The sequence below is a fragment of the Gossypium hirsutum genome, chromosome A13 (assembly GCF_007990345.1).
Source record: "Gossypium hirsutum isolate 1008001.06 chromosome A13, Gossypium_hirsutum_v2.1, whole genome shotgun sequence".
NCBI classification, from domain to species: Eukaryota; Viridiplantae; Streptophyta; class Magnoliopsida; order Malvales; family Malvaceae; genus Gossypium; species Gossypium hirsutum.
The window spans coordinates 99,376,114-99,402,149 of record NC_053436.1 but is presented as its reverse complement, the minus strand read 5'-3'; the positions used below and the strand labels follow the sequence as shown (position 1 = coordinate 99,402,149).

Genomic DNA, 26,036 nt, shown 5'->3' with positions numbered 1-26,036 from the left:
ACCCATCGCAAGGTACTTTCAAAGTAAATGGACATCGCCTCAAACCTTACAAAGGTGAGAAATTTAAAGATGACAGGGAAGAGCTACGGCTCCACGAATCTCCTTAAGTATACTCACATGGTAAAGTCTAGCTTAGACTTTAAATAAGCACTTCTCGGGAGGCAACCCGAGCACTAACAATATTACATTCTTTAAATTTTAGTTTTTAAAATCTAACATACTAACCAAATCATTGAACACAGGCTTTTCAGAACCACACGACCAAGCACACGGGCATGCCATAGGCCGTGCACATACCACGGGATGCAACACAGCCGTGCGATACGACCGTGTGAAAACAGGGCAAAAATTTTTTCCCTAACAGCGGATGCAATAAGTAGACACGGCCATGTCACATGGCCGTGGGCGAAACAGCCATGTTGCACGCCCGTGTTTTGAAACCGTGGGTAAACCTGTCAATTTAACATGGGTGTGTGCCTGCATACACGGGCGTGGGAGAAGCAAACAGAGATCGACACGGCCGTGCAACATGGCTGTGGACACCAATGTGCCTAATTTTGAAAACTACAAAACGCACGGGCTGAGATTAGAGCACACGGGCGTGCCCCACGGCCGTGTACCCCAATTTCTATATTAACACCTATTATTTATTTTATTTTATTTTTATCTCTATATTCTGAAATTATTTTTTTAAATATTTCCTTTTAATACTATTTTATCCTGAGTTTTTACAATTTTTGTTCTTCGACTATTTCACTACGAGTAGTTATGCTTCAGTATACCTCTTAAAGAGTTCTTGATTTTATCACAGTCAGAAAGAGCTCCAAAGCTCATCCTCGTATCGGAACTAAAAACTCCCCCGGGAAAGGTTCTCCACGACTGCCATGTCCTGCTTGACCACGACCATAGCTCCCACCAGATATAATATTCTTTTGGCACAGGACTTATGGACTAATGAACCTCTAACTCCACTGAAGTATCCTCCTCCACTCTCACGCTGATTATTCTCCAAAACTCCAGTTTAAGGAATTCATTCATCATTCAGGAAGTTTCACTTCTCTCCCTATCTTATGATTATAAATCTATCTTTTTCAATATATCTACCTTTATACATTGAGGGCAATGCACATCTTAAGTGTAGGGGGTCTTTTATATTAGAAAAATCCCTAAATTTTGTTTTATTCTCATACGATTTTCTCATATCATTATTAGAATGAGTTCCATTAGTCTATAACGTTTATTGATATATCTTGAATTAAAACATAGGCATTTATGCATTGATTGTTTAAACTTTAAGACATTAGGGAATCAAGCATGATAAGTTGATTTTTGAAGAATTAAAAACTTTTAGGTTGTTTCCCCAAATTTAGGTATTATTTTGAGTTGGAATTCACAAGTTTAAACATCAAAAAGCCATAATTTTTTTGAGATATTAAGCCTTTAGAGCATCTATTATTTCTTTCATGCTCACTTTTATTATGAGTACTTCAGTATTGAATTGTTATTCTAGAACTTGCTTGATTATGCATGTTAAGACCACACTATTTGATTTGATATGTCAAAATGATAAAGGCACTTAGGTTTAACCCACTTACTCCATAAAAGCCTACCTTCACAATTAACCCTTAGTAAACCCCCTTGAGCCTAACAACTCATTCATTAATTTACCATCAATATTAACCCATAACTCATTATTGTTGAAGTCCCTAAATTAATTTGATCCCTATTTTTGTCGAGATTTGAGTTGGAATAGTTGCTTGGCTATGTTTTATTCTATTTTGTAAATTGACTTGTTCTTAAAAAAAATACATGTCTATACATATTAGTAGTAGTGATCTTCTAATCTAAAGAAGTTAAATTCCATATTCTGAGAAAAAGCTCTGCTGTACGCAATTGATGACTAGACATTTTTCTAGTTAGGCAATTTTTAAATTCAATCTCAATTCTAACCCTTTCTTTTAGTTTGTGACCACACCCTCTAACCAAAGCCATGTTACAACCCTCTAAAGACCTTTTGACTGATGTTTCATCTCAATTTATAGTGGAGGAGATTTAATTTTCATGCAAGCCTCTGGTAATGACTTTTCATTATTGACTCTTGAGTGCTTCATTTATTGTCCTTAAACACCTCGAGTGATTTGAGTGAATCTTTAGTGAGGATGTGAAACTCTATGATATTTTGAATCAAAAGTAATTACTTAGATGAGGGGAGACACCTATGTTTTCATAATAAAATGCTCAACTTGGAATGTTTGAAACTTTGATGTTCTTTCAGTTGAATTTTTAATGTATGATTACCTATGGATTATTTTGAGATATTATCGATAGAAATTATAAGTTGAGAAGAATTTATTTTGATTATTAGTTGAGGATTTTGCTTGAGGACAAGCAAATGCTTAAGTGTGGGGGTATTTGATAAACCGTAATTTATACATATTTCTATCCCATGCTTAGCACATTTTATGGATGATTTTTCCTTAAAATTGGTGAATTCGATGCTCCTAATGCCTTAATTTCATGTTTTATACTTAGGTGAGTATAGGAAAGTGAAAGGAACGAGAAACGAGCCAAAAATGGAGAAAATGGGCCAACGTACGAAATCAACACGGCTTGGACTTCCTCCTACAGGCAAACCACATAGCCGTATCCCTTTGGCAAGGTCAAAGCACGATTTACACAGGTAGATCACATGCCCGTGCCCATTTAATAGTCTTGACCACGGCCTTAAGCAATCGCACAAGGGCATGTCACACGGGTGTGTCCCTGCCGAGCCCAAGTTTAGTCCAATTCGAAAAAGGCCAATTTTGAGGGCTCTTAGGCATTCCAAAGCCTATTTAAACACCTGAAGAGGCACTTAGACAGGGGACACAGAGGAGGAAGCAAGGAATTGCTCAAGAAAAGCTGATCGATCCATCTCAGAAGTCGGATTCACCATCAAGACTGAAGATCTCCATTCAATTCCCTCAGGAGTTTTTGGGTTTTCTTATGTTTTGTTATTTTTATTCTTTTGAGATGTTTTCTTTCATTAGTATGAACTAAAACCCCTAAATACCTAAGGGGAATGAAACCTAAGATGGATATTGTTATTATTATTTGAATTGTATGATAAATATTTGACTTGTTCTTAATTATGTGTTCTTAATTCTTGTTTTGATATTCCAGGATATTGATTCAAGTTAAGCTCTTATTCAGAGGAGGAATAGACCTTGTCTAAGAGTAAATTTGTCATAATTAAGCGGAGTTGGTTGCGCTCCTAGAGATAGGGTGACAAGATTTTGTCGGATTAGGGTGAAACCTAAAAAGGGGATTCATAGATCGAGTTAATGCAACCCTAGGGCGTTAAGTAGAAAGAGATTTTAATTATTCAATCTAAGGTTAGACATTGTTAGTCTCGAGAGAGATAATAATATAACTTAGGGATCTCTACGGAACAAGTTGAATGAATAAATCGTCTGATTCAAAGTCAAATAACAAATGAAGTCTAGGTGGATTTTTCCTTAGGTATTGTCTTAATCAATCGAATTTTCCAAAAAGTATTTTCCCCAAATTTCTTTTCTGTGATTTCTTAGTTTAATTAATTAGTTAGATAAACAAAACCCTTTTTTATTTTTTAGGCTAAATAATAAAAAGAAAGTTGATACTAGTACTTTTAGTTCCTTTGGGTTCGATAATTCGGTCTTGCTAAAGCTATACTATAGTTCGATAAGTATACTTGCCTTCATCGTGATAATAGTTAGTTTCAAGAACGATTCATTATAAATATTTAAAACCTGCCATGAATATCACGTATCAGACACCAAAACATAGAATATATAGGCATTCAAACCAACTAAATCAAGTCTAATTCATGCTAACTCAATATCATTATCAACAATACACACAAGTCACAAAATAGGCCAATCCATTTATACCAAATTCACATATACCTTTCAACTAATTAGACAATTTCAAACATGCATCATTATGCTCAAACTCACAATCATATATCTTCTCATATATCAAACATTTGACATCCACCACACCTATAATCCATAAGCATTATATAACCATTAATAGAACTCACAACATAAACCATACACACACACATATATATATACACAACCCAACCAACAATTTAAGCCAACATTCATGGCTATATACAAGACCAAACTTTAAACATTTACAAGCCAATTCCAATGGCTAAATTCATCAACTTATATACCAAAGTGACCAAAGTTCCTATACATGCCATTTATTCCAAAAATATAGATTCAAAAGTACCAAAATGATAGCTTGATAGTGTGATGAAGTCTCCGACAATCCCCGAATCCGAGCTACATTTGAAATCACTAAAAACACGGAAAAATAAACAAAGTAAGCTTTATAGCTTAGTAAACTCATATGATTAATAAGTATAATTGCCAATTTAATCACAATCTAAAGAACATAAGTAATACATTCAATTCAACAAGTTGCACATTGCCATAATTCTATGTATCATGTATAAATTTATCAACTTTCACTTACTTTTCAAATGAACTTATCAATTATCACTTACTTGCCAAACTTATCACAAATACCTGAATTGATCTGTATCATTGTTTACATCTTCGTACCATCATCTTTTCCTGTTGAACCATTCGGAATAATATCAGATACTCAGGAATCTCACACCAAAGTGCCACATACATAGCCAATGCTATCTCAATCTCATATCACATATATGTTCACTCTTGAGCTATCAACGGGCCTACTCACACAAGCTGTCAGTTAAGACGTAGCTACATGGTAATATTCACGCAAGCTGCCAAGTAACCGCAACACATGCATGTATACTCAGCCACCGCTAGGACATACAAGACAAGCACTTGGATCACATAATCACAATAACCCCTAATGACATGTCACTAATATCCTATCTATTCCTAAGGTTCAACTAGGATTCTCACTGTCTTAATGTTTTGTTGATAGATTCCGCAATGTCATAATATCACAATTATAATATTTAAGCATATAAACACATATAACATTAAGTTTATTAATCATACAAACTTACTCAATTCACAAAAATGATGAAATAGGTCCATTAGTCGACTACTTTATTTTTCTCCCGATCTATATCCGAATTTAACTTTTCTTGATCTATATGTAATCAAATTTAGCTTATTTAATAATCTTTCTATTCAAATTAATCTAAAACACTCATTAAAGCATATTTACACTTTTGCCTGAAGTATTTCACAACTTTTACAAATTAGTCATTATTTCATAAAATCACAAATTCATGCAATTCCACCCAAACCCATGCTAGCCGAATTTCAATTAGGTCCTTAGCAGCCCATTTTTTTCATTTATTTCACATTTTAACCACAAAGTTTCCACGTTTCACAATTTAATTCCTAATTTGCATTTTCACTAAAAATCACTTAACAAAACTTGTATAACTATCATCAAACATTCATAATCTATCATCAATCATTAAAATACATGCTTATTCATCAATGAAAACATTCTAAGTCTTTAACAGTTTTGCAAAATAGTCCCTGGGCTAGCTAGACCTAGTTGCAATGATCTAAAAAACATAAAAATCATTAAAAATAGGACAAAAATCGTACCTAAATGGACAACAAAGCTTTGGCCGAATATCAAGCCCTAACCATGGCTTTTTCTTCTTGATTTTCGATTGAGGAAAAACATAAAAGATGATGATCATTTGTTGTTTAATTAATTTATTAACATATATTTACAATTTACAAAAATAACATTATTATAAAACCATTTAATATCATTCATTTTATGTCCATATTTGTCCAATAAATATATTAATGGTCTAATTACCATTTAAGGACCTCCACTTTAATGTTCTATAGCTATTAGACACCTTTAACTAATAGAACAATACTTTTACACTTTACGAGATTTAGTCTTTTTTATCAAATTAAGCACTCAAACGATAAAATTTCTGAACGAAACTTTCACAAAAACATATTATCATGTTGTAAATATTAAAATAATAATAAAATAATTATTTTGAATTCAGATTTGTGGTTTTGAAACCTCTATTCTGATTTGACTAAAAATGGGTTGTTACACAGATGTTGGTGCAATCCGTGAGTTCCAAATGTGGGGCCTCTCGTTAGTTTGATTCTCGGTCATTCTAGTCTTGATTTGGAATGCTTATTGAGTGATATGGTTTTAGATGATGGAACTTAGAACCTTGATTTGTTTCAGCTTTCGTTGCCTGAGGTGGTCATTTGAAAGATTATAAGGGTCCCTCCACCACATTCGGCAGCAAGTTTTAACAGGATTATCTAGGGAGGTACATCGACAGGCTTTTTTTTTGTTAAAAGTACCTGTGAGAAACTTCGAGAATGATCCTAGAAGTCGAAGGAAACTGTTTGGAAAACACCTTGGAAGTTTCAAGGACGTTAACAGGTTAAATTTTTTGTTTGGCTTGCGTTCAAGTAGAGGTTGCTTACTAACATGGAAAGAGTTCGGCGGGGTTTTGGTTACAATTCGGTGTGTGGGGTTTGTGGGCATATTCCCAAAAATGTGTTGCATGCTATTAAGGATTGTCTTGCAACGAGAAATATTTGGAACCTTTTAGTCCCTACTAATAACTTGTTAGTTTTTATTTTCACAATCTACAAGAATGGCTTATCTCAAATCTGCAGAACCAATTTGACATTTGCTTTGGTGAGGTTGATAGGCATTGTTTTTTTGGGATTATCTTCTAGTGTGTTTGAAAGAATCGCAATCTTTTTATCTTTCACGGTGCGTTCTGAAGCAGCAATGATACTATTAATGTTTCATATAGTTGGGCCAAGCAATTTTTGATGTCTTGTAGGGGCCCAACAAGTTCATCTCAAGTTCTGATTTCTTGCTCGAACTTGTCTGGGAATTGGGTTTACTTGAGTACTGACAGTTCTGTTAGGTATGAGGATGGTTCTGCTACAATAGGGGGAATTGTGCAGAACTGAAATGGGGAGTGGATCATTGGTTTTAAAAGATTCTTAGGGAGATGCTTAATGCTTGAGGTTGAATTGTGGGGCATCTTAGATGGCTTGGGCATTTTAATTGATTGAGAATACGATAATGTGTTAATCCAAATTGATAGTCTTGAGGCGGCTAAGGCCATTCAAGAGAGACCTATAGGAGGATCCAATTCGGCTTTAATTAGGAGGATTCTTCAATTGTTGTCTAAGATTCATCATTGGAGTATTTGGCATATTCCTAGGGAAGATAACTAGGAAGCTGATAGTCTGGTCAAGTTGGCTCTTGTGGGAAGTCAAGGATTGTGAGTATTTGAAGTATCCTCGTTTGGTGGATCGAGCTAGTTTATATAATTTGTTTTTCTTTTACAGTCTTCTTTGTCACAAAAAAAATGAAATTTATAAATTAAATTCATAATTTTCAATATTTTAACTTTATTAATTCAACCAAAATATAATTTTCATACATAATATTTTTACTTCTAATTTTATTTAATATAATATATGTTTAAAATTATGAATGATATTTATAGATGTTTACGAATTTAATGATACACTAGTTATACAACAAATTTGTTAAATAATTATTTTTTTAACATGAATATTTTATCCAAATAAAACCTTAGATACTATTATATTCTTATCTACATATTTAAACTCTTTAATCAACTGAGTGAACTGTGAATTACTTAACTATTTGGTTAAATTTCCAAACACATGTGACCTAAAATGCTGTAAGAAATTGAGTTGATATTTATTGGTTAAATAAGCCCATGTGAGCACTTGGATTAGTCATGGACACTTAAATGCGAGCTATGATAATAAGATATGGCTTTTTCGGGTCAAATATGAACAATGTTGCTTGGATTTGATGGGTACGGTTACAATCAAATTTCACAAGTTTCTTCTTACCATAAATGTTGATAAAACTATGGGATGAATCTTAAAAATAAAGTCAACTAAGCCACTGGGTTAGAACCAAATGGTCAATCAAACTAGCGTGTCTAATAAGTTAATTTACTTGATAATATGAAGGCCTTTATATACCAAATCCCTCCAAGAGGTATAGTTCAGAACCAATTGAACAAAAGTAGATTAAATCTTTCATCATAAGAGTGGCAATTATTTAGTAACTATGTGCACATGGAAGGAGATTTGAGCAGAGGATATGCTTTATTCTAAGACTGGAATGTTAAAACCATACAATAACATTACAAACACATTACTGATTCTATTGAAACTTAAAAACAAAATATTCAAAGGCTAAAAAGAAAGGGGCAAAAAAAAGATTCTAAATCAGGGTCAAATTGGCATTGTGCATTTCTTTTGAGAATGACCTAATAAATGGCATCTACCACATTGAACAACTCTCTTTGGCCGCTTCAAGTTCTCTACGCGAAGAACTTTCTTTTTCGGTCTGCCAGGTGGCCGGCGAATTTTGGGAGGGCGTACTGTGATATCAAGCTTCGCAGCTCCACCCTCAGCTCCTTCACCCAGCTCCTTCCAAACGCTCTTATCTGGAATAGGATGTATCATCTGTGAATAGGTCTCAAGGTAGCTTCCCACTGTGAAACAAGGTTCGGCAAACAGATGAGCATTCTGCCCACAAGAAATAAGGGCAGCTGCAGCATGTGCACATGGTAAACCATACAGCTGCCATCGCCGACAGGAACACACACGATTCCTAATATCCACTATATTAGTCCTCTCGGTTGAGACAATCTCAAACTCCACTTCATTTGCTCTAAGTACTTGGTAGCAACGAGCATCTGCAATTGCCTCCGAAATTCGCTTCTCAGCAGATGGAACAAGAATTGAGGTCCATCTCATTCCCATTTCACGACGATTGGTAAACCAAGTAGTTAGTTGATGGCGAATATGTTCCATCATCTGCACAATGGGGAGCTCATGACATTCAAGGGCCCAATTATATAACATCTCAGTCACACCAAGCGTAAAGTGGCCATATCTCACTCCTTCAAAATATGCTACTGCCCAAAGCTGGGGAGGGAAGAGTTGAAACCATTGTATAACATCCTGTGAGATCCCTACCATTTCTGCAATTTTGCTCTCAAACTCTACAATCGTGAGAGCATAAACAGCGTTCCAGAATATATTAACCAACTTTGTGTTCTTAAATGTATCACGGAAATTTTCACTGACATGACGTAGACAAAAACCATGAAAGGCACTAGGAAAATGGGTTTCTACTGCATCTACCATGCCTCGCTGTCTTTCAGACAGTATAGTAAGTCTAGGCATGTTTTCAGTGTTCACACCAAGAAGCTTCCTCAACTCTGACATGAACCACATCCAATTTTCATCACTTTCCACGTCAACAATAGCAATTGCCAAGGGAAACAATGCATCATCAGCATCAACAGCTGCAGCACAAAGTAATGCACCCAAGTATTTTCCTTTCAGATCTGCCTTATCAAGTTCTAGAAGTGGTCTACAGGCGGTTATAAACCCATAGATAGAAGCACGGTAAGAAATAAAGAGGCGCTGAAAACAATTTTCTTGTCCAGTGGCAAAAACCGATGCAACACTTCCAGGGTTGGTTTTTCTTATTTGCTCACAGTATGCAGGAAGAAGGCGATACCCTTCTTCAAAAGTCCCATGAAGAGCAGCCATACTTCGTTCCTTTCCTCGCCAAGCTTGCATATAAGAAACAGCAACTCCATGCTGGTCTCGGATATCTTGCAGGATTTCTTTTGGTTTGTACTGTGGATTATCCCGAATGCGTGCTTCTACTGATCTTGCAACCCAACCCACTGATGCTTGCTGATGATGGAGGTTGCGAACCCCTTCACATGTATGCTCTCCATGCAGAGTTCTAATTGAGAAAGTAGGAACCCCAGGACATTTTGCAACATGGACTCGCCAGGGACAACCTTCTTTGGAGCACTTGGCTATAAATCGGCTGCGATCTGATTTCACTATCCTAAGATCAAAATGCAATGCTATAGCAATATCTTTCAAGGTTCTTCTGCAGGTTTCAACATCAGGAAATTCCTGCCCGATAACTAATGACTGTTCTACAAGGGTATGAGAAGTATCAGCTACCACTAAAGCATGATCAGCCATGACTACATGAAATGAGGCAACAGACTGATGTGATTCAAAGGGCTCCCTCCATGCAATAAACAGAACAGAAAATGCTTCCAAGGAAAAGCTTCAAAAACAGCATGTATATACTCTTAGTTAAATTGCAGTAGAGACAAAAAAGAAAGGAAACTAATATACATACATATATAATGAGGTGGCAGGTCAGCGGAGGTTAGCCGAAACAAGCTAGGGAATCAAACAAAAATATGTATACCAGCATAATTAATCAACATATAAATGGAATTTTCTTCTTGGCAGAACATAAACATTGGCAGCAAAATCCCTTTTTAAGTTTTCAATTAGTGAAGCAACTTATTTAGTACCCAAAAGTATTATATAACAAACCTGTGATAGGAAAAGAAACTAATGAGCAGTTGTTACAAGACAACCAAATTTAACAGTAATCTCTTCCTCTATAATGGGAAGGGGAAGAGAAATTGAAAGAAAAATAATCAGGTCTATGATGAAATATCAAAAGGAAAAAGAAAGTGAAAAAAGTAAAAAATGGAACAAAAAAAAAATGCAATTTGCATTAATTGCTATGTACGTTAGACATGATACCTAGAGCCAATCATCTATAAGAATAAAAAGTACTAATTTAGCAATTCTAACACAAAGAAAGTAACTTTGCAAGATTTTGTAACTTGACAATCTGAAACTACTTGTATCTTAGTCCTGGGGAAACACACTAATATATCAGAGCCAAATCAACTTATGCCTAAAACCATGAGGAGAAGCCACCTATGGTCAACGTAACAAGAGGAACCTTGTGTATGTTTGTGAAGAGGTGTCAACATGCAAGTTGTCTATGAGAATATGGCCCTCTGATGTAGGACCTAGTTTATCATTAATTAGGGATTGAAGTTGCAGTACATCCTCTATCTAAAAGCATTTGGAAGAAGTTATAGAAAAGATTTAATCAATAAAACTTAAAAAATCATTCATTATTACTTGTGCCGAGGATGTTCATGAAATTTTTACAGCCTATATATTGAAATTGAAAGTTAATCATCTGATAAAACTTATAAAAAGAAAGTTCTGATCTAATTCATTCTTTTAAAGAAATTAAACGTGGAAAATACAAAATCATACTTGATATCCAACAGCAACAAAAAGATTTCATAGCTTCACCTTTTTCTTTCTTTCTTTCATTTTTGTCCTTTTTCCCCTTCAGAAAGGGTTTTGACAAACAATTTCTTCCCCTTCTTATTTCTTAATATGTTGATTCACCAGACTACTTATTCATTTTTGCTTTCATTATGGTTCCTGTGTTGTTAAGATTTGATCAGATAAAGTTTTTATCAAAGATCCTTTAGATGTAACCTTTATTCAAACTATTCAACAAGCATTACACCACAAATTGATAGTTTTGAAACAAAAAAGAAAAAGGGTATAACACTTGTTCACCAGCTAGGTTTCTATCCAAGTTGCATCTCCCTGGCTCCAGGAACTTTTTCAGTTCAAAACCAATCTTTAACTGTTTGAGGGTTTAGGTTTGAAAGATAACACAGAAAAAATTCATAACACCAGGATTAATCACTTGAAAGTTCAACATAAACGATAGACTTAAGACCAACAACCCGAATCTGATATAACTTGAATCCAATCGACCAGAAAAACTGTGAAGAATTGAAACCTGAACCAAACTGGAAGCCAAAAGTCTGCAGTGCAAAGTTGATAAAAGATTATATCAAAGATAACCAGAATAACCAACTCAACTACACTGAAAGCCTACATAATTGACACTAAAAGTCCAAGAACAAAATCTAATAAGCCCAAAACAACCTATAACTGAAGCCAACATGACTCGCCTCATTGTCTACTCCGAGGAGAATAAAAAGATATTTTAAGGCTATTTAGAAGGAAAAATGAAGGCAATGAAAGAAGATGATATGAATGAGGGAAATCAGCAATAAATAAGAAAGAAAAAGGGAAATCATGTCTAGGGCTTTCTAAGCAATCATACTCAGGATTGGATGAAGGAAGTTATTTTACAATTGACAGATTATAAAAGGCAATGCGCAAAATACTAACTTCACCTAAATCTGTCAAGACTTCAAATCCTAATTACAAAAGTAAGAACCATAAGAACAAATAAACTAATTAAAACAGCATAAAAGGAGTCACTAACATAATTCCATTCAAACACCCATTGACCACATAGTAACTAAACTTCGGAAGATTTGTCATTCACTAAAATCCCCTTTAAATAAGCAACTGACCCAAGCCCTAATAATACAGTCCATGTCTCAAGGATGAAGTTTTCTATCCCCCTTAACCAAATATGATGAATTTGGACATAGAATCATCAAAATCTTCGACAAGTAAAAGCAACTTGAACAAATTCTAGTAAAGGTGAAATCCCATGTCACAGCAGGATAATTATAGCAGAGGCAATACCATAGCAACTAAACACTTTCAATGCCACAATTTTTACAAAAGTGAATAAATACAGGCATGGGATACTTTTGATAGCTAATATCAAGCCACCTTTTAACTCTTCAAGCAACAAAAATAACACTTTTGAGTCTACAAAAATTACCAATATTTCGAAACAATCTAGGTTCCAAGCAATCGAAAAACGGAAATTACAAAAATGGGCTAAATTCAAAGGGCTTACTAAGCACAATCTAAACTTGCATTAGCTCTATAAAACTTCACGAAGATTTAATCCGTTTTCTTAACTCGGCTAATCACTCTATTTTAAGGTATTAAACAAATTAGTTCACTTTCACCAAAAACTACAAATTTAAAGACCCAATTGACCAAAAATGTTACCTGGAATTGATTTAGGTCCAACTCTTTCAAATTCCGCGATGCCCGCAAGATCTAAGGCTTGTTTCTTTCGATAAATTTTTCATAACAAGGAAGGCAACAAACTCTTGCCCTTTGCTTACCGCCGCCTTTTAAATGAAATGGGAGGTGAAGAAACCCAGGAATAAGTGGAAAGTTTGAGAATTGGAGAGGGAAAAATTAAATTTGATAAAAGAACCTATTTTGCTTTTGTGTTTGGATGATTGGAAAACCAAGGAAAACTGGAAAAAGGTTGGAAAGTACGCGTAGACCTTGTGTTAAATAATTGGCAGTTATGAGGTAGAAACATTTTGAGTAAATATCACAATGAGTCCCCAAAGTTTCAGAATACATCATTTTAGTCTTCAATTTTAAAATGCTAATATATATAATCTCAAACTTTACAGTTTTGTTTAAATGAGTCTCTACTTTTTTTTCCCTACATATATCTTTTTATTTCTACCCAAATATGCTTTTATTTTCAAATAAAAGGTTAATAATGATTTCAATAAAATTTATATTTATATATATATTATAAATTTGTTTCCATGTTGTGTATGCAATCATCTAGTTTATGATAAAAGTTTTCAAACTTTTTTCTTACATATAATTAGTTATATTTAGGTACAATTTTAATTTATATATGCCTTGTGTAGGTTTTATCCGATTCTATTCAGACTAATTTGATTTTTATCTCGTTTATTATTCGTTGTATATTGTATTAATTAATACTATTTTATAATCGATCAAACATAAAATTACACTTTGTAATATATTTACCCTCTTCACTTTTAAAAAAATAAATAAGGAGGTAGAAACATTGTGATATGGATCATATCGTTAAAACAGACTTCATAGTTGATATCCAAGAAACTAATCTCTAACCCTCTCATCCCCACCTAACCATCTTCTAGCACAACTTAAGCATGTACTGATGATGGGAAGAAAAATGTTTCCATTAATTATGGATGAAAAATCATTGTATTTTCTCTTTTGAGATTTTTTTTCAATCTTTCTATTTTTACGCTCTACTAAATACATTCAAAGTTTATAAGTAAGCTTGGGCAAGATATATGTGGTTCTTAATTGTTGGAATTGAACTAAATACAAAATTACTTATACTTGATATTTAATATGGTTCAACCCTTTTACATAGATATTATGCCACCTTGTAACTTTTGCATAGATAAAATTACAGAATGTATACAAGGTTGCTCTTTCCATGTCATTCTTTTTTCTTAAATCTCTTTTGCTAAAATGATTTTGGACATCAATTATTCGAGAAATATCTTTATAATTTATTTGGATCAGATTATCTATAACAATATAATTACCCTTTATTTAGATTGTTTATCATATTACTAATATTGGACTAATTTATCTATAAAGGCTCATTTCCAAATATATTTACAAAAATGGGCCAATTTCTACATTATTTACCAGAAAGGGCCGATTTTGGCAAAATCGTGCCCTCAAGGGAGCTTTTTTGCCATGTCAGCACAAAACGCGCTGACGTAGACGTGCTTTGCTGACGTGGCAAAAACGCTCCCCCAAGGGCGCATTTTGTTTCGTGTTTTTGTCCCCAACGGCTTTTTTTATTATTAGGGGAGTCCAATGATAAAAAATAAAAAATAAAAAAAGTATAAAAACCCTCATATTATTTCACACAAAATTTCTTCAAAATTTAGCAAAAAACTCTCAAATTTCTCCTTAAATTTCTCAAAGCTCTCTTTAATTAATTATTTTCTTTAATTTTCTTTCTAAATTAGTATTTTTATAATTTCAAAAATATTTGATCGTGTTAGAAATGGCCGGGGAATTAATTCATCTCGATCATAAACATATTTCTGTTGAACAAATGAAAATGGTAAGGGTTAATTTTAATTTTTGAATATTATTTAATATTTTTTTCATTTATAAAAATGGTCATTCATCACCATTGATAGAAAATTACTTGAGGGAAGCGGGTTTTTGGCACGTGGCCACTATAGGCTAGGGATGCAAGTTGGACCCGAAACTCATCAGCGTATTAATAGAGAGGTGGAGGCTCAAGACGTACACATTTCATCTTCCATGCGGAGAGTGTACCATCACTTTGGAGGACGAGCGGTTACAATTGAGATTGTTGGTGGATGGGTCCGCACTCACCAGGTCCGCTCAATCTGCTGATTGGGGAGCTGTATGCTACGATCTTTTAGGTGCGATTCCAGATAATATTTACAGAGTTCGGATCGAGATGGGTTGGTTACGAGACACATTCCCGGAGCCAGAGAATGATTCGACTAAAGTAGAAAGAATACGATATGCTCGGACATACATCCTTGAGATGATTGGAGGTTATTTGATACCGAACTTGTTACGAAACCTAGTACATTTAAGGTAGCTATTGAAATTCGTTGATCTTAAAGTAGCTAGCGAATTTAGTTGGGGGTCTGTCGTGTTGGCAACATTATACCGGGAGATGTATAGGGCGACGCTACCAAATAAAGCCAAAATCAAATATTGCCTATCACTACTACAATCATGGGCTCAATTTAGCTTTCCATTTGTATGTCCTCGAGTGAACCACCCATATACATTTCCACTCATAACGAGGTAAATTTTTTATTTGATTTTACAAATATTACGTAGATTTAAAATAAAATTGTATGCTAAAAGTTTATTTAATTAGGTGGAACCATCCGGTAAGTTATGTTGGAATACCTACCGCTCTTGAAGATATACAGCTTCTATTAGAGCAACGGTTAGAAGCGCAAGTAAGTATTAAATTATATATATACATAAAATAGTCGTTTCATATTTAGTATTTAGTATTATGTATATAACTAATATTTTTTTCACGTTCATATAGTTTCAATAGACACCATACGAGGATCTGACAATTCGGGCAATAATTCCGGATGAATTCTTTCAAAAGCTGAACATTCGGCATGTTAAGGCCTCATTGGTCAACTATGCTACCGTCGAGATGCACCAGACGAACAGAGTGTTGCGACAATTTGGATTTCGAAAACTGATTTTCAAGGCACTTGAGGTGCTCGATGATGAGCACAAAATTAACTTACGGCAAACAAATACGAATTGGTCGTCATTTTTCTCAGAATATATTAAAATTTGGGAAAACCAGTATGATCACATACCTACTCGTGAACCGACCATCGTTCCAAAGTTAGCGTGTGCACTGAATTACATGCCATGGATTAGGATCCATGGCAAGCCATATTTGCTATCGGAAGAGTAGAGGCATCGGAAAATCTGTGTCGAAAGGGAACAACGATGCCCTTTAAATCCAAGGAGAAGAGATGATAGCCAAACGCCTCAACTGACGACACCCACAACACATCCCTTTCAGATTATGTCAAGTGCATATCCTAGCCTTTATATATATCCTAACTCAACCCTTATATGTTTCATTTTCCCAGTCCTATGCCAGGTTGGAATGCATGGCCTGGTGCATCTCCTTTTCCGATGACTCTGACTCAACAGACGATATATAGTTCATCGTCGCCGGAGGGATCACACGAGGCACCGTCGAGAAGCTCATCTCATTACCAATCCCCATCGCCGTATGGAATTTAAACACCTCCGCCGTGGGTGATTCAAACACCTCCACATTTTTTATTCTATGAAGGTGGGTCATCCTTCTATCACACACAACCGGAGCAACCACAAACCCCGCCGGAAGCCGAACCAAAGAAGAATCCAGTTCGTAATCATCGACCACCCCTATGTGGCACTGATTCCGATCAGCACATACATTATTTTTTAATATATTTGTAAAAATTATTTTCATATTGTTTCATTTAATAAAATAAGAGTTATTTTTAATATTTTAATAGTAAATTATTTTTATATTTTTAATAAAATAGAAGTTCTTTTGAATAAGGCGCAATAGAAAGAATGCAACATAGTTTCATTCCATCAATTATCAACTATTTCGGTTTAAAGATGATCGAATTGTATGATCTAGGTTCTTACACCATCCGCACAACTTTTGTTGGTTCATTCTTTCTTAGATATCTATATTATAACATATTCTACTTGAGTAAGGTCGACCTTTTGGTTTGCGACGTAATTCTCTATCAGGTAACGCCTTAAACGGAGCAAGCGATATAGATGGCCACTTACGTTCATCTAGGATCGGTGGAAGTACATGTCTCTACGCATTGTACATGTATTCTATTTTGTACACTTCGTCGACATATCTAATGGGATCCAAACGGAGATTCTGACAAGCTACAATTGCATGAGCGCATGGATAACGAAGTACGTCAAATGTCCTACAGTCGCAAGTTCTATTTATCAGGTGTACACGATATTGCCCACAAGTAATACATTGGCTTGATCAATCAAACTCCGTCACACAAAACCATAGGTTGTCGTGGTCATGACACACTGTATGCATGGTGTTGGCCACCGCATTCACCTTGGTAATTTCTTGTAATACTTTTCAGAACCATACATAGCCTCCCTGTATTTAGCCTTTATAACTCGCTACTCACTTTGGAAATAGTGCCACCAAATGAAAATATATCTCTCGCACAACCGAAGTTATCGACAAATGACGCGTTCTTTTTAAACCAGAATTTATGCATTCAGCTAGGTTTGTGGTCATATGACCATATCGTAGGCCGTTGTCATATGCTTGTGTCCACTGTTTGAAAGGTATGTTACAAAGGTAGTTTGTACCTTGATTGTTAACTGAATGCAAAATTACCAACATCTCATGAAAACGGTCATTATTGATCTTGTATCCTACCAATATAAGCTGATAGCGAAAATTATATACCACTATTCCATTCAGAATAAACTGAATATTACAAACGAAATTATATTAATAGAGATTAAATACCCATGTTGGTCACTTGCCGTCATTCAGTGGTAGACCGATATTGCCCATAGTAGTTAGACGCAACGTACCTTAGACAATACCGATGGTGTGTGCGATCCCATAGGCTTCCTTGTCGCTCAATTGCAACTAGTATTCCAGTGCCCTAATCTGATATAATGCATATATTAGGTTGAAGGCATACATGGCTCCTTAACCTAGAAAGAAAGAAATCCCAGTCATCACTTGACTCCCTCGGTGTTATTGCAAACGCAATTGGAAAGATTCTCCCACCGCCATCCTGTGCCACAGCTAGCAATAGTTGATGGGTATATCTACCATATATGAAGGTATCATCAATTTGTACAAATGGCTTGTAGTACACAAATGCATTCTGGTATTGTTTAAAGCTCTAGAATAGATGCTTGATGTAACAGCCCAGTTTTAGTTAAATCAGAATAGTAGTTTCAAAACCACAAATCTGAGGCCATAAAATTATTTTAATATTATTTTTTGTGTTTACAGCATGTGAATATATATGTGTGAAAATTTTGTGAGCTAATTTTATCGTTTAATAGCTTAATTTGAGAAAAATGACTTAATCGCTTAAAATGAAAAAGTGACATGCTATAAGTTAAATGTGTCTATTTGATATGGTTTTTTAAATGAAAGGTCCTTATGTTGATATTATACCATGGATAGTTGGAATGGACATAAATGGGCATTTATTAAGGTGTTTAAATGGTTTAATAACAAGGTTAAATTTGTAAAATTGGTTATTAAGTTATATTAAATAAAACCAAAACAGAAAAATTATATGTTATCATCATCATCTAGCCGAAAATACAAAGAAGAAAAGAATCTAAATTAGGTTTTAAACTTTCGGCATTTGCAAGATTGATTTGTTCAAGAACGAAAGAAATTGGACTTAGATTTAGGCAAGAACAAAGTACTCAATTAATCGGCTAGTTTCATTGTTTTTACGTTTGAGGTAAGTTCGTACATGATAAACATTTTTACATTTATGTTTTTAATACTTTAATATTGTATAAATTGTATATATTCGACTACGATTGCGTACGATGACAAATCGACTATGTTTGGCAGTTAGTGTACGTTTCAATATAGCTTCAGCTATATATAGCACTTAGTGTGTGAATCAGAATAGCTTTGGCTATATATATATGGAACTTAGTGTGAGAGATTGAAATAGCTTCGGCTATAAAAGGCACTTAGTATGCGAGATTATAATAACTTTGGCTATGCTTTAGCACGTAGTGCGCGAGATATCGAGTATTTGACAGTATCACGTAAAGGTATGAGTTCAATATGAATTTCTACAGGTATGTACATATAAAGCATGAAATCCAAATAGAAGAAGTTATGAGCTTGTTCATAAACACTTGAGTAAGTATGAGAAAAGTTTGTCGGACACCATGATATAGATATTCATTAGTTGAATTGATGATTTGAATATTATGAACTGTTGAGTATATTTAATACGAACTTACTAAGCTATGAAGCTTATTGTGTGTTATTTGTATATATTTTATAGAGAAACAAAGCTAGCTTAGACTCGGGATCATCGGGAACATTATCGCACTATCAAACACCTAAGTTGGTACTCTTGAGATATGTATATATGGTATATGGCATGTATAGGCTAGTTAAGGTACTTTGGTTATGAATATGGCCATGAGATTTGGCTTATAAATGTTTAAGTTTGGAATGGTATGTATAGTCATGAATGATGGCTTATTTTGGTATGTTTTGGTATAAATGAGGCCAAAGATTCATAGTTGATAAATAGTTATGTTTTGAGTTTGATAAATGATCTTTATGGTATAATTGAAGTAAAGAAATTGAGAAGTTATTTGCTTTTGAATAGATGTTTATGATATAAGTTTTGGATAGTTATTTGGTATTGATCGAGTATTGAATTCGGTTGAATTGCATATTGTATAAATGATGTAATGAATGATGATTTTGGGATGCCTATTATATGATAAAATGGTATCATTTGGTTTTTAGGTGTGTATCAGAAAAAGGGTAGCAAATTGGCCTCTCAAATAGCTTATTTTTTTTCACACGGGTAGAGACACGGGCGTGTGTCTCAGCTATGTGCGACACACGGTCATGTTGCACTATCGTGTATCCCCTAAGGTACCCTTTCGAATTAAGTCAGTATACCCTACAGGTTTGGCACGGCCTAGACACACAGGGCGTGTAGTCGGCCGTGTAACCTAAATCAGTAACCCCTCCAGTTTTTCCACAGCCATGGCACACGGAAGTGTCCTTAGTCGTGTAGTACGAGTCAATATGTATGCCATGTTTTCACACGGCTTGTGACACGGACGTGTCTGGTGATCATGTGAGGCAAACGGCCTATTCACACGGGCGTGTGACCCTTATATGTTTGAAATTTTTTTGAGTTTCTCAAAGTTTGCAAATGTTATGGGTTTAATCCTGAACCACTTCTAAGCATGTTTTAAGGTCTCGTAGAGCCTTACAAGGGACATTGTGAATGTTTTGAATGGATTTTGAGTATGAATGTATAAATGTATATGAATGAGGTGTGTTATCTGGTAATGCCTCGTAACTCTATTCTGGTGAAAAATATGAGTTAGGGGTGTTACACTTGAACATTTGGCATCCACGGAGTAATCGATCGTTGTAGTACGTAGGGACCATTTCAAGGTCTGTTATGCGACTTGAGACGTACCTCTCCAACACCTGACACTAGTGCCACACTTTATAATAAGAAGCGTCTCACCTACTATACATCTTTTTCAACACTTTTTTCTTAGCTATCCAAAGCTTGTGGTAAGAGCGTGTACCTTAATTGGCTACGAATATTGGCAATTAAGACTAACACAGAAGTTTTAGGATCTGCCTTCAATATCGGTAGTATTAAGCTAGCTACTATACCTGAATCCATCTTGGGATGATCTTGTAAAACACCTGTCAACGAAGTACGTTAAATAATGCAAAATTAGGTAATAACATTATTTATCAAAAACCTTAAACACCCAGTGATACTGTACCAGCAACATAGGTATGTGGACCTTTGTACTTTTCTTTCTCTCACAAATCTGTCTTTTTTCCTAAAACAAGCCATAATTTTCCATGAACATGTACCGTCTTGTACTTCACACTTGGCCTTGAGCTTCTCGGATTTGGATTTAATCACGTTGTAGTTAACCCCGTGATTGATACTATGTTGTTTCAATGCACGAAGAAAACTATCCTTATTAGAAAACTCCTTACCAACTTCATATTCACTCGAATCCAATGACGAACATGTACGGTCATGCCTTCTGTGTTGTAGATCTAGAAACTCCAACGCATCATCTGTGATATATCGACATTATGCATGTGAGCTGAAAGCAAGTACGCCCTGAATCGCAGATCTTCTTCTTCTTCATCTGAACCCCTTTCAACGTCTTCAGGTTCAGATGGAACAGGCTCTGGTTCAGAAAATAATATAACTTTTGCACCATCGGGACTGGACTCTCGAGGTGGATCCACATCAAACTCATTATCCAACCCACCATCATCTGCAATGTACGAGGTCCCCTCTCCGGTGGACGTCGTAGGGAGTACATCACCCTTTCTTGTGGACATTTTGTAAAGTCCCCGATCAGATGTGGATTGCAAACCACTAGAAGTTGATGTCATTCTCCAATATATATTTCCAGCATCGAACATCGACTCACCGATGTGCATGTCTCATCCACTAACCGAGTGTCATACAAGAGTTGTGTATTCCATACTGCCACCAAACACGGGCACTTCCGTGTTCTGCCTCCCACTAACGAAGTGTCGGGTAGAGGTCGTATGTTCCTCTCGAGCAGCAGTAGATGTTAAAGTCGCAAATGTTTCATTTGGCGATGAAAATTATGCATATAACTCAAGATAGAGTGATCCACTAGTAAGATGAGTTTGCACTACCGCCTCAAAGCTACAACGACCTTTAATATCAAATGAGTCATATGTCACAGGATCAATCGAAGCACAAAATCGATACTTAATAGAAGAAACCCTTATTGGCTTCGTTTCGAAGATTTTGTGCCTAATTCTTTTACGAAATTCTGTCAAATCTGTAATCTGGTTAAAAACCATTCGCGTTGTGTTCTCCGATAAAAAAACAATGTTGTTCTCGGTGTCACGGACCTCACCATCATAGAAAATAATAGCACCAATACGTTCACTCATCTTCAATTTCTATTCTGCTTAGCCTCTTTAATTTTTCTTTCTATAACTTATGCAACTTGATAATGAAATTTGACTCATTTATAGCCTAAGGTCAAACATGAACTGCTGTAGAAAAAGAACGTCCACGTGGGAGCTTTTTTCAGTAATTTTGCTAACAGTGCATCCTGCTTGAAACGTTTTTGACACTATTTGTTCAGAAACGTCTTCTCAAAAAAAATTTCAAGAACTACTGTAGAAAAAGAGCGTCCATGTGGGAGCTTTTTTCATCAATTTTGCTAACATTAAACGTCTTCGGGAACTTATGTAGAAAAAAAAACCAAAATCCTTATTGTCAATATAATTTTACCTAAACCCTAAACCTAAACACAATATTATTTTTTAAAAAGACTAAACCCAAATTTAATTAATTTTCTTAAAAATATTGAACCCAAATTTATTTAATTTATTTAAAACCCCTAAACCCTAATTTAATTAATTTTCTTAAAAACATTAAACCCAAATTTAATTAATTTATTTAAAACTCTTAAACCCTAATTTAATTAATTTTTAAAAAAGAACACTAAATCTTGATTTATTTTTTAAAATTCCTAAAACTCAAAACCGTAATTATTTTAACAAAACCCTAAACCAAAAAATCCTAGGGTCTAAACATGCAAAAAGTCCTAACCTAGAAAAAAACACGAAGCAAAACGCGCATCTGGGGGAGCCTTTTTGCCATGTCAGCAAAGCGCATCCACGTCAGCGCGTTTTGTGCTGACATGGCAAAATCGCTCCCTCAGGGGCGCGATTTGCTGGAAACTTCACCTTAAAACGCTCCTATGTGGACGTGTTTTGCCAAAATCGGCCATTTTCGATAAATAATACAGAAATTGACCCATTTCCGTAAATATACTAGTAAATATTTAAATAATATAAAAAATAAATTATTTATAATAACAATTAATTAATAATTAAGATAATATAATAGACAAAATGGACTAGAGCCTGCAAACAGTAAATCAACAGACAAAAATGTTAAATTTATTCAAACAATAATAATAAAGTGAGTATTCAAATAATAATAACTTCACAAGTAAAATTATAAATTTGTCTCATACCCTATTTATTTTTTATATATTTTTAATTTTTTTATTATACCTTATATCTATTTGTCATCAACTCAAGCTGCATACTAAATATTTTCCTGTTATAACCCCTTTTGAGGACTACTATGTGAATTTTGAAAAATGTGGAAGTCATCATCGTTATCTTTTTTGGCTAAATACAATCAGTTATCTTTAAAATTACCTTGTATAACAAAATTTTTGAAATAATTTTAAAAATATATCATGGTCTACAAATGAAAACTAGATAAAATAGTTTAACTTTGAAAGTCCGTTATATAGAGGAAAAGTTATAGCACCTATGTTGATGCGTAATCTTGGACCCAAAGGATTGGAAATTAGTTCAGTAAGAGAGATTAGAATATGATTAACTACTTTAACGAATTTGACATGATTTAAAATTTAAAAGTTAATTCAATTAATCCTAATTAAAATAAAGAAAAATAGAATAATAAAGAGAGATAAAATCAAAGACCAAATTTGTGAATGGATGACTGATGTTGATGTTTTTATCCCTTTTAATTAGATTGAATTTAACGAAGAATCTAACCAACCTTTTAAGATCAAGAAATTCTAGTAAATTAAAGTGTGAAGAAATATTTTTTTTGGTAAATTATAATAATAAAGTAAAGTCTAAACAATTAACGTAATTAATACAACTCGAATTCAAACCACATTTGAGGCAATGAGTACCTTTGATCATCAAATCATTAAATGAAGTTAAAAAAATAATCTTTAAAATTAAAAATTCCTAATAAATTGGAGTATGGAAACACAAACAAAAAAAAGGAATAAGAATAGAATGGAACAAAAACATTTATTAAATTTCAATTTTATATATAAACGTAGAAAGCATAGTATTGTATATATAAACCAAAACTAGAAAACATCCTTTGCGTTTAAACAATTGAGATAAGTCATACTTATTGTGTAAGCTAAATTACATATGTACCAAAAAAGAAAGTAATGAAATTACATGTTTGACACATGGTAATTAAAATAAATAACTACACTCCAAAGTTTGGCCAAAGTCTCAAAATTTGCTATTCCCATACACTACATGCTTCGATAAAACGACAAAATGTCAAGTTTTAGAAAGTGGGTTTGACGCATTTCAAGATGCAAAACAAAAGTCAAAAGAAAGACCAGTTAATAAAACATCCTAGATCGCGGTTCAAACTTTTTACCTTAAAAAAATAAATTTAAGCCACCACTCCTCTAAGTATGCATCATTCATTCCTTTCTCCAAAAGAGTTATACCTTGGAATCTAACAAGAAATATGTGGAGTCCACTCCCCTCAATGAATCTACAAATTCATAAAATAAGTAATAAAAATCATTAAATAAATTCGACTTATGGTCATCTCTTAAAATACATCTTTTGTATTTCTTTCATTATTTTTTAGATCACACTACACAGCAACTGTTGTAACAATTACTTGCATAGTTAATTAAGGCAAAATCAAATAGTAAGGCAAAACCATAAGAATGATTTTTGCAATGTGAAAATTATCATGTCTCTAAAATCTTATTCAAACAATGAATTCATTAATATAGTATTTGAAAAGTTACTTAGTAATTAGATACGAGTGTAATTGCTTGTAATTATAAATAATGACGTATTTAGGTAATCACTGTAATTGGTGAGCCCCACTAAATTGGTATAATTGAAACACCCTAATTACATTTTTCATCTCTTAAGGGAGAGGGTAAGAATTGGAGCAATTATGCATATAATTACACTCAAATCTATTTTTTAAAAATATTTTTATAGAAGTTATAAAAATTATATTATAAACATGAACATGTATGAGTGCATGGGATGATTATGGTCAAAATATTCTTATATTATAAATCCTAAAAAATTATATTATAAAAATAATTTACATGTTATAAAAGTGTTATAACATATTTATTTATAGAAACTTATGACCAAGAAGTATGAAAATAACTTATTTATGTGCTCATGCTATATATTATAAAAACAATATACTTACTTGTAACGCCCATCTCAATGACCTGTACGAATATGAGACGCTAATGGGACATTTTCGGAGCAAAATCAATACTTTATTTAAGAAAATAAAGTTATAGAACATTTTTTTTATAAAATTATAGAAAAATATTTAAATTTTATTCAAAATTAGTTTTATGTTTTCAAAATAAAGTTAAAAAATCTTATAGTGTCAATTAAAACAAAAGAAGTTGGTAAATTGTAAGAAATAAGAAAGTTACTTAGTTTGTTAAAGGCTACTCAAATATTTAAGGAATTTATAAAAAATTAAGTAAAACCAAAAAACATTAACAGTACATCAAGTTATCACCCAAGCGAACAAAGCTCTTGCTTATGCAGTACTAGAGTTATTAGTTTTTTTTTTTTTTAAGTTAAGGAGCCGCTTAGGTGACAATGTAGGTGATACTACTTTCGTTAAGCTGTTGCCCAGACCGTACTGGAACTATTTACAATTTTACACATTCTTGAATTTTAGCTAATTTCTTAAGCCTTCAACCACTAACTCCATAACCCAAGTTTCAAGTACTATTTGACATATGAAATAAGCATATTTATACACATTGATGCGCTAGGTATATGCCATTCACATTATAATCTTTATATTCATCACAAGACTTAGTATATATGTCTCTAATATAATACAAATTTCACTTTAGCATTTAAAAAAACAACCTTATAGGATCGTCGAGTGATACAATGCTCCCCAGCTATCATAACAACTTTTCAGCAAGTCTGCACCTATGCTTTTTAAACAACTAACGTGTGAGCTATAAAACTCAATAAGTAACAAGGATAATCAAACTTTGTCCTAAGTCTTTATTAACCTAGAGTCTTTTCGATGAATCATCATCTTAAGTTTATTTAAGTCACATTGTAACTATTTAAACCTCTCATGTGAGTTTACAAGTTAAGCCTAAACTTATAGTTTGATGGTTTATTAACAATTCTCATTATGCATGTGTTCCCAATTTTGACCTTTGATTCATTTATGAATCTCACCTTTC

The 26,036-nt window shown here is 33.9% G+C and overlaps 1 protein-coding gene across 2 annotated transcripts; it reads right to left on the bottom strand.

The window, feature by feature from the left end:
* Positions 1–8,125: 8,125 nt before the first annotated feature.
* On the bottom strand, positions 8,126–13,138 carry LOC107912957 (uncharacterized). 2 transcript variants are annotated; one of them, XM_016841358.2, is made up of 2 exons: positions 12,858–13,138; positions 8,126–10,146 (listed from the first exon to the last, which is right to left on the bottom strand). In XM_016841358.2, the coding sequence occupies exon 2, from the start codon at positions 10,056–10,058 to the stop codon at positions 8,274–8,276; it is 1,785 nt and encodes a 594-aa protein (XP_016696847.2). In that variant the 5' UTR covers positions 10,059–10,146; positions 12,858–13,138; the 3' UTR covers positions 8,126–8,273. The 2 variants fall into 2 exon arrangements, with proteins under 2 accessions (XP_016696847.2, XP_040941341.1); XM_041085407.1 differs by having other exon boundaries at positions 8,126–11,740; positions 12,858–13,127.
* Positions 13,139–26,036: the final 12,898 nt, after the last annotated feature.

Excerpts from the sequence above, each read along its gene's own strand:
- LOC107912957 (XM_016841358.2), bottom strand. The coding sequence starts at position 10,058 with ATGGCTGATCATGCTTTAGTGGTAGCTGATACTTCTCATACCCTTGTA.